The 13,915-nt window shown below is 43.1% G+C and overlaps 1 protein-coding gene across 7 annotated transcripts in view; it reads right to left on the bottom strand.

The window, feature by feature from the left end:
- The window catches only part of akap6 (A kinase (PRKA) anchor protein 6), a 292,609-nt gene that overhangs the window by 134,431 nt on the left and 144,263 nt on the right, over positions 1-13,915 (bottom strand). For all 7 annotated transcript variants that reach the window (XM_039785655.1, XM_039785652.1, XM_039785658.1 and 4 more), the window contains one exon: positions 1,371-1,491. In XM_039785655.1, the coding sequence (XP_039641589.1) occupies positions 1,371-1,491 (121 nt within the window). The remainder of the gene's footprint in view (positions 1-1,370; positions 1,492-13,915) is intronic.

Below are 13,915 nucleotides of genomic sequence, written 5' to 3'. Positions count from 1 at the left end.
GTTCAGACCGCTGAAACTTTTCTCTGTGACGTTCTGAAACGGTTTTGTCTCATCACAAATCTTTGGTCTGAACTGGGCATCTACACTACTATGTCTTGATTAAAAAACAAATATCTTTTGCTTCGTTTACACCTCGCGTCTGCACTGCTCGGCCTTTCCTCGAGGCTGAGTTTCTGAGCCCCTAAAACAGAGATGTGAAGACCTACGACACGAGAGTTTGGAGGGCCGATGTTTGGATTCAGACAATCTCTTAAAATGGAAGGAGGCAGAGCTGCACACCCGCAATTTCCACCAACTGCGGAACGGCTGCGGATCGGCTCTGGTCTCCTCCGAGATCTCGCGAATTCACGAATGATCGCGCAATATAACGGGATGTCGTTTCTATAAACAGAACCAACAACAGTTTGTTTCCATCCAGAGGAGTAGAGCGGAAACAACTCTGTGCTGACCTGCTGAAATATGATTACCGGATGTTTTATTTTGTTTCTGTGCTCGACTTCCTGTCCCGCGCTATCTGCCCTGTGGTGAATTGCTGCGGAGCTCTGCGTATCTGCTCTGGAGGGCTGCGGACCGCCAAGGCTGGGACAGAGTCGGAGCGCAGCCGTTCTGCAGTCAGTGGAAATACACACACTGACTTTAATGGAAACCTAATGACTCCGCAGCAGTTCCGCAGTTGGTGGAAATTGTGGGTTACTCATGTTACTGTAATTGAGTAGTTTTATTTGTGTACTTTGACTTTTTTAAGTAGTTTTTAAAACCTGTAATTTTACTTTTACTTAAGTATGTTATTAAGTAAGTATTGTACTTTGGTACATTTGAAATCACATCCGTTAATGAGTAAAAAAAAAAAGAAAAGAAAAAAAGAGGAAATAAAAACGTTTCGGCAAAATATCTGTCAACAAACTCAAATCAAAATGATTTTTGTCGTTTTTCCCCCGTTTTTTTAAAGTTATTTTTTAAACGTGCTTTTTTCAATATAAAAAAGACTGATTAAATAAGTATTAATATAAAAAAGTATATCTCCCTGCGCTGTTAAAAAGTAAAAAAGTAACTTTTACTCTGATTTTAAATAAGCTACTGTTTACCTTGAGTCAATTTTTATACCGGTAATTTTCCTTGTACCTAAGGAAATGTTCATCAAAGTAATAGCACTTTTGCTTAAGTAGAATATTGTTGTACTCTCTCCACCTCTGGTAGGAGGCATCAGCCACAGGAAGAGTCCCCACAGATCAGCGAAAGACTTTCCTTAAAAAGGAAAAAGAGGTTCCGGTATGGAAAGAGAGACCTTTGGGTACCGCTGGAACTTTCTCTGTTTGTCTCCGAGCATCGTTAGTCACAGACAGACAGACACACAATAGAGCTCCTCTTACCTTGTACAGATGATGCCTCTGCTCCTCTGACATCATCAGCTGGTGACTGTCGGTTACCATGGCATCCATGTCCATCAGCCAATCCCAGAGCTCCTGGTACTCGGCCTCAAACTCCTGCAGACTGACGACAGCGAGAGAAAGAGAGAGATTATTAATTGGATTATTGTTGGAATTCAATTTTCTATTTCCTCTCTTATTCATATTGTGTTTGCATACATGCTCTACTTTCCGTTATTGTTTTCTTGTATTACTGTAATATTGTTTTGTCCTGCGGCCATGAGAGACATATGCGTCTTGTTATGTTAATGAAGAATGCGGCTAAAAATGCAAACTGGAATGAGAGAGAGACGCTGACAGATAAAAGGCAGAAAAACATGCTTTCAAGCCGCTGTTTGAAATTAAACTAAAATCTTTTGCAACGACATTTTATCAACGTATTGCACCTCGATTGTTTCCGTCTTCTATTGCGAGGACAGAACTTCCTGTGACGCGGCTTCTGCCGGTTTGTACAGGTACACCGAGCACACAGTACGTCACAGAACATGAGCTCACGGGTCGGAGGGCGTCGCATTATTTGCAAAAATTTCAGGAGTCGTCGGTGAATTAAAAGTGGAGACGTGGACTGCTGCGGATTAGGGAGACGGTTTGGCTTTCTATCGCTCTTTTGAAACATCAAATCAATCATTTCCAAACAGAAGATGGAAGTTTACTTCACGTCTAATATGTTCAGGCTGTTCTTATGAACCATACGTACATATAGTAGGGGTGGTACGGTTCACAAAACCCACGGTCCGGTTCCTATCACGGTTTTGGGGTCACGGTTTTCGGTTCTGTGCATTTCTTGTCATTTTTTCTTTTAATCTTTAACACTCGAGAAATATACTTCAGCATATTATATATAAAATAACTCCACTCGAGCGACTTATATGCACTTGCGCTCCATTCATACTGGACGGCGTGACGTGGCGTGCGCTAGGGCTGCACCGCCACCGTTCTCTACAACCATGCACTCCACTTGAGGAGCGGTCGGCTCGGCGCCTCTCAAAATCGGACTAAAATCTTTTAAACTGACCTTTGTTGATCTGAAATGAAGACAGATTCAGCAACTGCACGGCCTATTTCTCTCTTAAAACGTTTTCAGAAACACGTTTCGGTGAACTGTTTTTCTAAAAAGGAGATCGCATTCTGAACGAGCCGCCATTAGAGTCTTAAATTCGGGAGCAGCAAGACCCACGTGACGCATTCGTCCAATCAGCTGCCATGTGTTGCGTTCGTCACGCTCATCCCGCTTGTCGTTTCCGGTAAGTGTTTTAACACAAGTGTCGAAAGTGGGCGCTACGGCAGGAAGTGGTTAGTGCACATTAAAGCTGCAGTAGGTAAGATTGTGAAGATCCAGGACTTTGCCAACAAATTTGAACATCGACAACTTCTCAGTCCCTCCCCCTTTCTGCTGCAGCCCAAACCGTCTCCTAAGCCCCTCCCACACAAGGGAGTGTGACAGAACTAACGGCATGTCAGACAACATTTTCAATAACTAAACACCAACACAATGTTAACTTTACTCACCAACAGTAAAACGATGCTAACTAGCAGGCTAGCGTTAGCCATTTCAGCATCATGTCAGACCGACCACTGTGCAAACGTTACTATCATCCTCACCAACGTAGCTTTGTGGACTTTTGACTGCTAATAACCAAGTGAAAGATAAATCATTCATGGTAATTATGTTACCTCTCGAGAAGAAATGTGGCTACGTCTGCATCGTTCTTCAGATCTTTAAAATCCTGCAGCTCACGCCACCTCTGAAAAGCCTCTCCAATATTCACCCGAGTTTAGGGAAACCTTTCTGCAGCTCGTGCGCGGGGAGGGGGGAGGGGAGAACGCTATATATGCATGTACGTGCCTGAGCAGTGATTGACAGGCAGATAGACCCCGCCCCCTGTGGCCCTGATTGGAGAAAATCGACCGGGAGCGGTGGAATTTTGCCAATGGCACTACAGGCTGTAGGAGGTGCCAGAGGAGCTGGTTTTATTTTAATTACATAATTCATGTAGTTCTACTGGAACATAGGGTCAGTTTCAGCAAATATGACAGAAAGTTAGTTTTATAAGACTTACCTACTGCATCTTTAACAGTGTACTGACGAACCGTGCGACACACACACACTCCGAACCGAGACAAGCGAACCGAGCGGTTCGGATGTTTTTTCATGAACCGTACCACCCCTAACATATAGCTAAGAAAACTTCAGCACAGTAATTCGTACGTATTCCACGTATTCATTACTGTCAGCACCACATTGAATGCTGCTGTATAAGAGTGCTGTGGGTCGAGGAGGGAGAAGGTCGAGGGGGGGGGGGGATGTTTGGCTCCTCAAACATAGGGCTTCCAAGCCGGGGGAGTGGAGTTCAGATACACTTTTATGCACCAATTTACGGTGGAAATACCTTTATTTAGCCTATGTGAAGAAAAAAAACAGATGACAATTCAAAATATATAAATAATATAAAGGAAAGTAACGTGGGTGCACTTTTAAGGGAAGTGAGAGTCAGCCCTTGTCATTGTTCTTCCTCCCACATTCTCTCATATTGTCCACACTCTTTGTTCACCTCCTCTAACTCTTCTTTCCCAGATTATTTTGCCTCCCATCTCCACCCCCCTCCCGCCCCCCCCACCTCTTCTCTTGTCCTCTCACCTCCTCCTCCTCCTCGACACAGGATCACATCAAATATTTATGCTGCTGGAACAGGGGCCAATTGCTCAAACACACACATTACTGTCAGCCGTTTTGTTAAGGTGTGTGTGTGTGTGTGTGTGTGTGTGTGTGTGTTTATTATTATTTATATATTCGGTGGTTTTCGGTCTCGGCGGGGAACGCCAACATGTTTCTCAACATTAGCAGTCAAATTGTTTGGAATTCTCCGGTCGCTGACGACGACAGCTTGACAGCTCTGTCAGGCCTACGGCGTTTCCACGACAACACACACACACACACACACACAAGTTGCACATGAAGACACACTCTCTAGCACACACATGAAAACAATGCCTGAAATACACAAACAACCCAAACACGCCCACCGATAATAACATGTACACAGTTACCAAGAATGCATCACACAGACTAAAGTACACACACACACACACACACACACACACCCAGCAACTTGACCTGCCATCAGAGCAGAGAGAGTAAACTATGAATGAAATTATAGAAACAAGGAAACTAGAGAAAACAAACACCTCCATCTCTCCTCGTTTCATTTAGATTTATCTTAAAGCTGCAAAAATTCAACCTCAGCTGTGATTCATGTTGAGCTGAGTAAATGCATTCACTGAGCTGAACACATACCTGTTAATATAATACCCGTATTTCCCTCGCCCTTTAACCTCAAAAAGCCATAAGGAGAAGTGAGGAATAAAATAAAAAATATATATCCTCCCCAGTTTAAAAAAAAAAAGTCCTTAGTTTCCTACAACCTTTTCTTCTCATCAAATGTCCACACTGTTCAGTTAAAATAATCAGTAAGTTGAAAAAAACAACTGAATTCAAGGTGGTGAAAGCTATTATTTAGCAGCATAACCCATGTATATTGCATTATTACCATATCACTTTCACATATCCATTGTCTTACTTACACCTCACTTTGCACCAGCTTTGTTATGCTTACTTAATCTGTACTTTAAGTAAGTAAGTAAGTAAGTAAGTAGTTAGTTAGTAAGTTTATTTCTATAGCACATTTAAAAACAGCTCGCGCTGACACAGCTGTACATAGCGCATTAGCCACAGGGTAATAAATTAAATCAAATACACTTACAAATCAGTGATTTAGGCTAAAACGACGTCAAAAGACAAACACTTAATTACAAACATAGCAGGATAAGACAATTAAGATGCCGGGAAGGCCATCTTTATGTAGCCTGTTGTATTCTGTATTCCTGTATTGTACTGAATGTGAAACTGTACGGTGTCCTGCACGCTTATGCTTTTCTTGGCCAGGTCGCCGTTGCAAATGAGAACCTGTTCTCAACGGCCTACCTGGTTAAATAAAGGTTAAATAAAAAAATGTAAAAAGTATTTCTAGACCACATTTGAGATACGTTTACATTTTTCCAGGACTTGCACACAATCACAGGAAACTGCCGTGGTTATTATTTAAAATCAGCCAACAGACCTGACCAGAGCGGGCTGGACCAGAGGCTACATTTACACCGCTACGTTTTGGTTTAACAACATATCTTTTGCTACGTTTGCCCCCTCTCGTTCCCCCTGCTCTGGCGTTTCCCCCTCTCATTCCCCCTGCTCTGGCGTTTCCCCTCTCATTCCCCCTGCTCTGGCGTTTCCCCCTCTCATTCCCCCTGCTCTGGCGTTTCCCCCTCTCGTTCCCCCTGCTCTGGCGTTTCCCCCTCTCATTCCCCTTGCTCTGGCGTTTCCCCTCTCATTCCCCCTGCTCTGGCGTTTCCCCCTCTCATTCCCCTTGCTCTGGCGTTTCCCCCTCTCATTCCCCCTGCTCTGGCGTTTCCCCCTCTCATTCCCCCTGCTCTGGCGTTTCCCTCTCTCGTTCCCCCTGCTCTGGCGTTTCCCCCTCTCATTCCCCCTGCTCTGGCGTTTCCCCCTCTCATTCCCCTGCTCTGGCGTTTCCCCTCTCTCTCTCGACACTGACGCCAACGTTTCACCGCCCCATTGGGTCGCGGCCTCTCGGCCTCTGAGACGAAGCTACTAATGTTACCATGGCAACTACAAGCAACGGGCGGAGTCTCCACTCAGCCTGCTGTTTATACCCAGTGTACGAGATTGTTGAGATATTTTGGTTTGGGCGTGCTAGTTTAAACGGAGAATAGTTCTTCTACTGGAGCTAAAAACACTTGTATGCACTTTTGGCTCAAAACTCCGCTTAAAAACCAAAACGTAATAAATTGATTCAATACAAAGTTGTTCATCGGTTGCATTATTCTAAGCTAAAGCTGCATAGAATTTATCCATCACTTTTTTCCACTGTGTGACCGATGTGGAGGTGCAGAGGGCTCGTTATCACATCTTTTTTGGTTACGTCCTCAACTGCATAAGTTCTGGTGTGATGTATTTCAGTGGTTTAGTCTGGTTTATAACTTGGACATTGCCCCTGATCCAGAGCTGGCGCTCTTTGGGTGCTCGGAGAATGCTCTCAGGTTCTCGCAACAACAAGCACTAATGCTTGGCATGGTTGCTGCAAAGAAAATGATTCTCCTGGACTGGAAGTCCCCCACCTCCCCTTGCTTTCGAAAATGGCTCAACGAAATGACTGAGATTATCCAGATGGAAAGGATACGCTTCCACAACTCTAAAACACTAAACCGCTTTCTAAGCATTTGGGGACCATTCATTGACTATCTTAAAGACATGTAACCCTTTTCTGTAGAGATGTGCCTTTGACTGTATTGGAACTTGTATTTTTGTAACATCTGGCCTTGTAGGTAACTTGTAGGTATTTCATTCATGCAAGACACGCTTTTAAATGTATCTGGCAGCTCTGTTTTTATTTTTTTGTTATTTTGTTGTTGTTTTGTTTTTTCTTTTCTGTCGCTGTGCTTCACTTACATAAAACTTGAAAAATCTGAAAATAAAATATTCAAAAAAAAAGCGGTGTAAATGGAGCCTCAGGTTTCAAGTCAGAACAATCACAAAAGAAAGTTGTGAAGTGTTATCATTTCCTTCACTTTCTAAACATTCATGTCTATTCCCCCTAATAATGTCTTGACTTCCAAAAACTATCCTTACTCTCTAAGAATGTCCTTCCTTATAAACCGGCCCTCACACAGCCTACATGTCCTCACTTTTCTTTCATTTCACTTTCCAAATTAAGGATATACGTTTTCCTCTTTTTGCACATAATCAACACAAAGCCCCCAAAAAAGTCAGTGAAAAAGATCCTTAGCCATCATAGAGTTTAGCGAACGACGCAAAACAAATCAGGCTACCACACAGCCGACTCACAGCAGCCGGTTTCACAGCCTGAATGTGAAAACTCGGTGGTTTTGGGTAATTTCTGAGTCTCAAAGTCGGCAAATCTGTCAAATTTTGCTCAGTGTCGCGTAATTGCAGTTTGAAAAACAGTTTGCTGAGATTTTGGTTTGGTGCACAACTAGACGGGCCAAAAGTGATTGTGAACCTAAATGAATATGCGGGCCTTAAGTTTGACACATGCTCTAACTGTACACCCGTCTACCACAAATATGCATCGTTCTATTTTATGTTATATTATGACGTCTTAGATTTTCTTTTTGCATGATTGTCTGTTTTTATTCATACTACTGCAGTGGCCGTTCAAAATGTTCACTTTCAGAACAATCAGCTATATTGAAATTAAACACCTCTTCCCACCTTCCTCTCTTTCCCTCTCCATCTTCTTCCTCCTCTTACTATCTTTTCTTCCCATCTCTCCCCCTCTCCACACACACCCCCTTGTCCTCCACTGCGAGTGATTCTCACTGAAATCAAAACTAAACAGAGAAGAAGAAAGCAAAAGGAAGCGAGCGCTGCTTCCTTCCCCCGAGGCGGCGTTCCTCATTATGCGGCGAGCCGAGCGGCCCTTTACTGACTCCGACAGATGAAGCAGATACAACACTCGCACAGATTGTTTTCTCTTGTCGTTTGTCGTTTTTGCACACCCTCCTTCCTCTCCCCCTGTTTCCGTCTTGTTCTCACACGTCTTGTTAACTAAACGCTTTGTAAAACAGCATCTCTCGGGGCAGGGGACGAAAGCAGACAAATCGGAGTGGAAGGAGCGACGTGGCGGCACCGCGGCGCTGCGTTCAGCACCGGGACGGTTACCGAGCGTTTGAAGTGTCAGGTGTGCTCTCTGTCACGCGGGCTGACGGAGCGCGTGGGAGAGTCGCGCAGAGCCGTTCTGACATTCAGTCGCTTGAGGAAATGTGAATTACAGGAATCTATTATTCATTTCTAACTCGTCACAACGCCAGTCAACGCTGGATATAATAAAAGGCAGCAGGGTATCATGTGAAGTGTGCAGATCTAAATATTGAAAAAGCATATTGATATTATAGTGAAGTTAAACACCCATTTTCACAAAGAGAACATAGAGTTTGAATGGCTTCAAGTGTAATACAAGGGCACAGTGTCAGGCTGCGTTAGGTAAAGTTGAAGAGCAACAGGCTGAAAATCTGTGTTTCTACTCTAGGGCTGGGTGATATGGAGAAAATCAAATACCTCCATATCGATACCGCGACGATAATGGAGTGTTGACTATTGGTGCTTTCACAAAATATTTACACAATGAGATTTTTGATCAATAATAGTAAGTAGGTAAAGGCAAATAATAGAACAGTTACAACAGCCTGGTAAGTTCAGAAAATGACATCACTTTACTGTAATGCAGCCTTTAAAACCAGGAAAAGACAACACTTATGCCATACAGGGTTCATATGCATTTTAACCAATACTTTTCCAATACTTTTCCACGACTTTATGGCAAATTTCCATGACTATGTGTTCCTGAAAATGTCAGTCGACATTCTCCAATAAGAATACTAATCTGTGTTAAAGTTTCCCCTCAGAGGTTTAACTATAACATGAATGACAGCGTATGTGGTTCATAGCAGGATTCATCATATCGCTCCCCGAATACAACGCTGAGGTTAAGACGACTTGAAAATACATTTATTAATCACATATTATTATGCTGTGTTAAAAACAATTGCATGACTTTTCCAAAACTTTCTGGGTCTTTTTATGTTTCCAAAACCTTTCCAGACCTGGAATTTGCATTTTTCAAATTCCATAACTTTTCCAGTTTTTTTCAAAACGTATGAACCCTGGCCATATGACGATATCCAAAATCTAAGACGATATCTAGTCTCATATCACGATATCAATATAATATTGATATATTGCCCAGCTTTATTCTAGTCTATCATAAAATCACGGGATTACATATTAGGAGTGCACAATTGAATTGCAATTTTATCGAATGCAATATTTGTTAAAGGCAAAATATGTGTCAAAACATTCAGAATGAATTATTCTGGTGCTGATCCGGTCCTACAGACTAAAGAAAAACATCTTTGTTTGGTAAAGATGCTCCCAGAAATCACACTATAATCATTTTCATTTTAGTATTTGTCAATGAAAGTGAGATTAATGATACAAACATGATCATTTCCTCAAATACCGTGAATCATATCGCAATCGCAATATCAGTCAAAATAATCACATCGTGCAGCCGTATCACATAGCAACAGGAAATCCACCCTGTCGGGATTCAAGTAATGCGATTGTGTTCGGACCGTAATTGGCCGGCCAATCAGCGTCCGGTGCGGAGATTTAGGCAGCTGCGGGCGTGGTTCATATACTATAGCGTTATCGTTTTGGAGACTGGCTGCGGAGCATTGTCAGGACAGCTTCCTATTGGTCAACACCGCTGGTTGTTCACCCAGGTCGAATGCCGGTGGGACCTTTATTCTGGGCGTTGTTTACTATGCTGACTTTATTTAGGTAGTTTAGATTTTGAAGCACTTTGTAGCTGTGTTATTTTGAAAGTGCTTTACAGATTATCATTATCATTATCACAGTATTTTCTTGAAAAGAAAAGAAGGTTTTAGAGCAGACGTGTAAACTGTTGGTTAAAACAACATGCAGCGCTTTTCCACTCAGGCTTTAAATGGACAGATTTGCCATCATCCTCCGCTTTCTACTTCTCTCTCTTTTCATCACTTCCCAATGCTTACCTCTCTCTCTCTCTCTCTCTCTCTCTCTCTCTCTCTCTCTCTCCCTCCCTCCCTCCCTCCCTCCCTCTCTCTGCTGCAACGCCGATAGCAGCTGTAACCACTGTCTCTAATTCATCATCCACCACACAGCAAGAAGGGAGGGGAGGGAGGGAGGGGAGGAGGGAGGAGAGAGAGAAGGGAAAGAGGAAATTGGGAAGGAAAGAAGAGGGGGAGATGGCACGATGAAGGATATGCAGAAGATGGAAAGAACGGGGGGACGGTGAGAGAGAGAGAAAGAGCAGAGAAGAGAGGAGAGGGTGGTAGGGAAAAAAATGAGGAAAAAAAAGAGGAAAGGAAGAAAAAGTACAGTAAAATAGATGACAGGATGAGAGGAGGGGGAAAGAGAAGACAAGGAGAGAAAAAAAGGAAGCAAACTAAGGGAAGAGGAAACAGAGAGACTGGAGGATAGAAGTTGAGAGAAAGAAAAGAGGAGGGAAAGAATTGTGAAAAAAAACTAGAGAGGAAAATGGGGAACAGGAGGAAGGAGTTGAAGGGAAGAAGAGAGAGAGAACGGAAGGGAAGAGAAAACAGAGAGTGAAAGATAAAAGTTGACAGAAAGAAAAGAGGTGAGGAGAAATGAGGAGGGATGGAGAGGTGTATGAGGAAGAGGAGGAAAGGAGGGAGAGATGGGAGATTGAGGGAGGAGAGGAGAGGGGGATGAAGGGAGAGAGTGAAAAAAGTAAGAGGGAGAGAAAGGGAAGAGAAGAGGGGAGTAGAAGAGAGGGAGGTATGGAAAGAAATTATGGGAAGAGAGGAAAGATGGGAAGAAAATGAGAAAAAAAGAGGAAAGGAAGAAAAAAAGGCGGGAAAAAAGAGCGGACAATGGAGGAAAGGATGGAGAGGAAAGAGAAGAAGGGATGAAGAGAGAGAAAGGAAGCAAACTGAGGGAAGGGGAAACAGAGTGAATGACAGAAGTTGAGAGAAAGAAAAGAGGAAAGCGGAAATGAGGCGGGATGGTGAGGATTATGAGGAAGAGGAGGAAAGGAGGGAGAGATGGGGGAATGAGGGAGGAGGGAGAGGAGAGGGGGATGAAGGGAGAGAGGGAACGGTTGAATGAGTCATATTGACAGGCGTCACCTTTCAGTCAGAGACTCGGTCGGATTTATGAGGCGATCCGACACTTTTCAACTAATGGATTCATCCTGCAGCAGCACTGCTACTCTCACTCTCTCACTCTCTCTCTCTCACTCACTCACTCTTTCACTCACTCCTTTTTATTTAACCTTTATTTAACCAGGTAAGCCGACCTGGAACACATTCTCATTTGTAATGACGACCTGGCAAAGATAAAGCATAAACGTGCGGGACAACATAGAGTTACACAGCATATAGGAGCCACATATTGTATGCCAGGGGTCCTCAGTGTTTTTTAAGCCAAGGACCCCTTAACTAAAAGAGAGACGGAGCAGGGACCCCCCTACTACATATATTGTATGAAATTAAGTTGCACATTAAACTGGGCCTACAATAACGTCTAGGCGACCTGAAGCCTTTATATATATATAATTTTTTTGCATAGAATACCAAGCTATTAAAACAATAATTGTCGGCATGATTTTTTTAAATCATCTTTTAATGTTAAACATACATGTGGCACAAGAATCTTAGTTAACTGTATCTGTAGATGGCTACCTTACCTATAGGCCAGTGAGCCTATCATCAGTGGGGATTTATATTTGCTAATAATATGTGAGAATTATGTTAAGACATTTTAATTTATGAAAAAAAACCTTTTGGATAATTTGGAGGCCTCCCTGTAGTGACTCTGAAGACCCCCTAGGGGTCCTGGACCCCCTGTTGAAGAGCTCTGTTGTATGCTGTTTATGGTCTCATTTATATTATTTCTTGATTATTATATTGTAGGTGGTGGGCGTTTTCACGGTTTGAGCGGAATCCATCCATCCATCCATCCATCCATCCATCCATCCATCCATCCATCCATCCATCCATCCATCCATCGGGTCGCGGGGGGGAGCAGCTCCAGCAGGGGACCCCAAACTTCCCTTTCCCGAGCCACATTAACCAGCTCCGACTGGGGGATCCCGAGGCGTTCCCAGGCCAGGTTGGAGATATAATCCCTCCACCTAGTCCTGGGTCTTCCCCCGAGGCCTCCTCCCAGCTGGACGTCCCTCCACCTAGTCCTGGGTCTTCCCCGAGGCCTCCTCCCAGCTGGACGTCCCTCCACCTAGTCCTGGGTCTTCCCCGAGGCCTCCTCCCAGCTGGACGTCCCTCCACCTAGTCCTGGGTCTTCCCCGAGGCCTCCTCCCAGCTGGACGTGCCTGGAACACCTCCTTAGGGAGGCGCCCAGGGGGCATCCTTACCAGATAACCCGAACCACCTCAACTGGCTCCTTTCGACGCGAAGGAGCAGCGGCTCTACTCCGAGCTCCTCACGGATGACTGAGCTTCTCACCCGATCTCTAAGGGAGACGCCAGACACCCTCCTGAGGAAACCCATTTCGGCCACTTGTACCCTGGATCTGGTTCTTTCGGTCATGTGTGAGCGGAAGTGATAACATATTTGTTTGCTTCACCTGTTCACCTGTTGGTTTTTTGGGGTTTTGACAGAGAGGAGGGGGTGAGCCTGGGAGCGACACACTTTCTGCTGACCGCCGCACTAACACACTTATTTCGACTCACAAAGTAACTTTACATTTGGTAACTGCAGTGCTAGTCGTATTTTACGTGTGGAGGAGTAAATCATTGCATCTCTCAGTGTTTAGTCCCTCGCGGCACTGCAGCACTTTGGTGGACCGCTTACAGCCGCAACACAGTATATACGCAAAATATAAGAATCTACAAAAAATACACATCACATCAAGAGTCGGTATATGGTTTGTGCAAGGTGATGTCCAAGTGGTATGGCAGTAACACCATACAAATCCAATAGTCCCAGTACAAATACTGAATGTAGTACAGAGTCTATACATAGTTTGTGCGAAAGAGCATTAAACAAACATGACAGCAGTGCAGGTGAGAATGTGCGGTTAACACTTTACTTGAAGGTATCTACCTAAGAGTGACATGACACAGTCATGACACACGAACCCTAACCCTTTATTACTCATTTTTAATGGTATGTGTATATACAGTTCAGGCCAAAAGTTTGGACACACCTTCTCATTCAATGTGTTCCTTTATTTTCATGACTATTTACATTGTAGATTCTCACTGAAGGCATCACAACTATGAATGAACACATATGGAATTATGTACTTAACAAAAAAGTGTGAAATAACTGAAAACATGTCTTATATTTTAGATTCTTCAAAGTAGCCACCCTTTGCTTTTTTTGATAACTCTGCAAACCCTTGGTGTTCTCTCAATGAGCTTCATGAGGTAGTCACCTGAAATGGTTTTACCTTCACAGGTGCGCTTTGTCAGGGTTAATTAGTGGAAGTTTTTCCCTTATTAATGAAAAAGCAAAGGGTGGCTACTTAAAAAAATCTAAAATTTAAAACATGTTTTCAGTTATTTCACACTTTTTGAAGAATATATATATTCATAATTTCTGATAATCGAAATTACAATGTAAATAGTCATAAAAAAATAAAAGGAAACGCATTGAATGAGAAGGTGTGTCCAAACTTTTGGCCTGTACTGTATATTTTTTTAACCTCAAGGGCAAGTAACTCAGACAGTATTTATGACCCTTTAACATGTTTTAATTTCTAATTTTTGAGTTTAAAATAAGATGTGTTTAATATTGGTATAGAATTTATTTTGCATTGGGACGCCAGGCTATTTATTTACATAACTCTATATATATATATATATATATAT

The sequence above is a fragment of the Perca fluviatilis genome, chromosome 20 (genome assembly GCF_010015445.1).
Source record: "Perca fluviatilis chromosome 20, GENO_Pfluv_1.0, whole genome shotgun sequence".
Classification (NCBI taxonomy): Eukaryota; Metazoa; Chordata; class Actinopteri; order Perciformes; family Percidae; genus Perca; species Perca fluviatilis.
The sequence above is the reverse complement of the archived record's forward strand: the minus strand, read 5'-3'. Positions and strand labels throughout refer to the sequence as shown.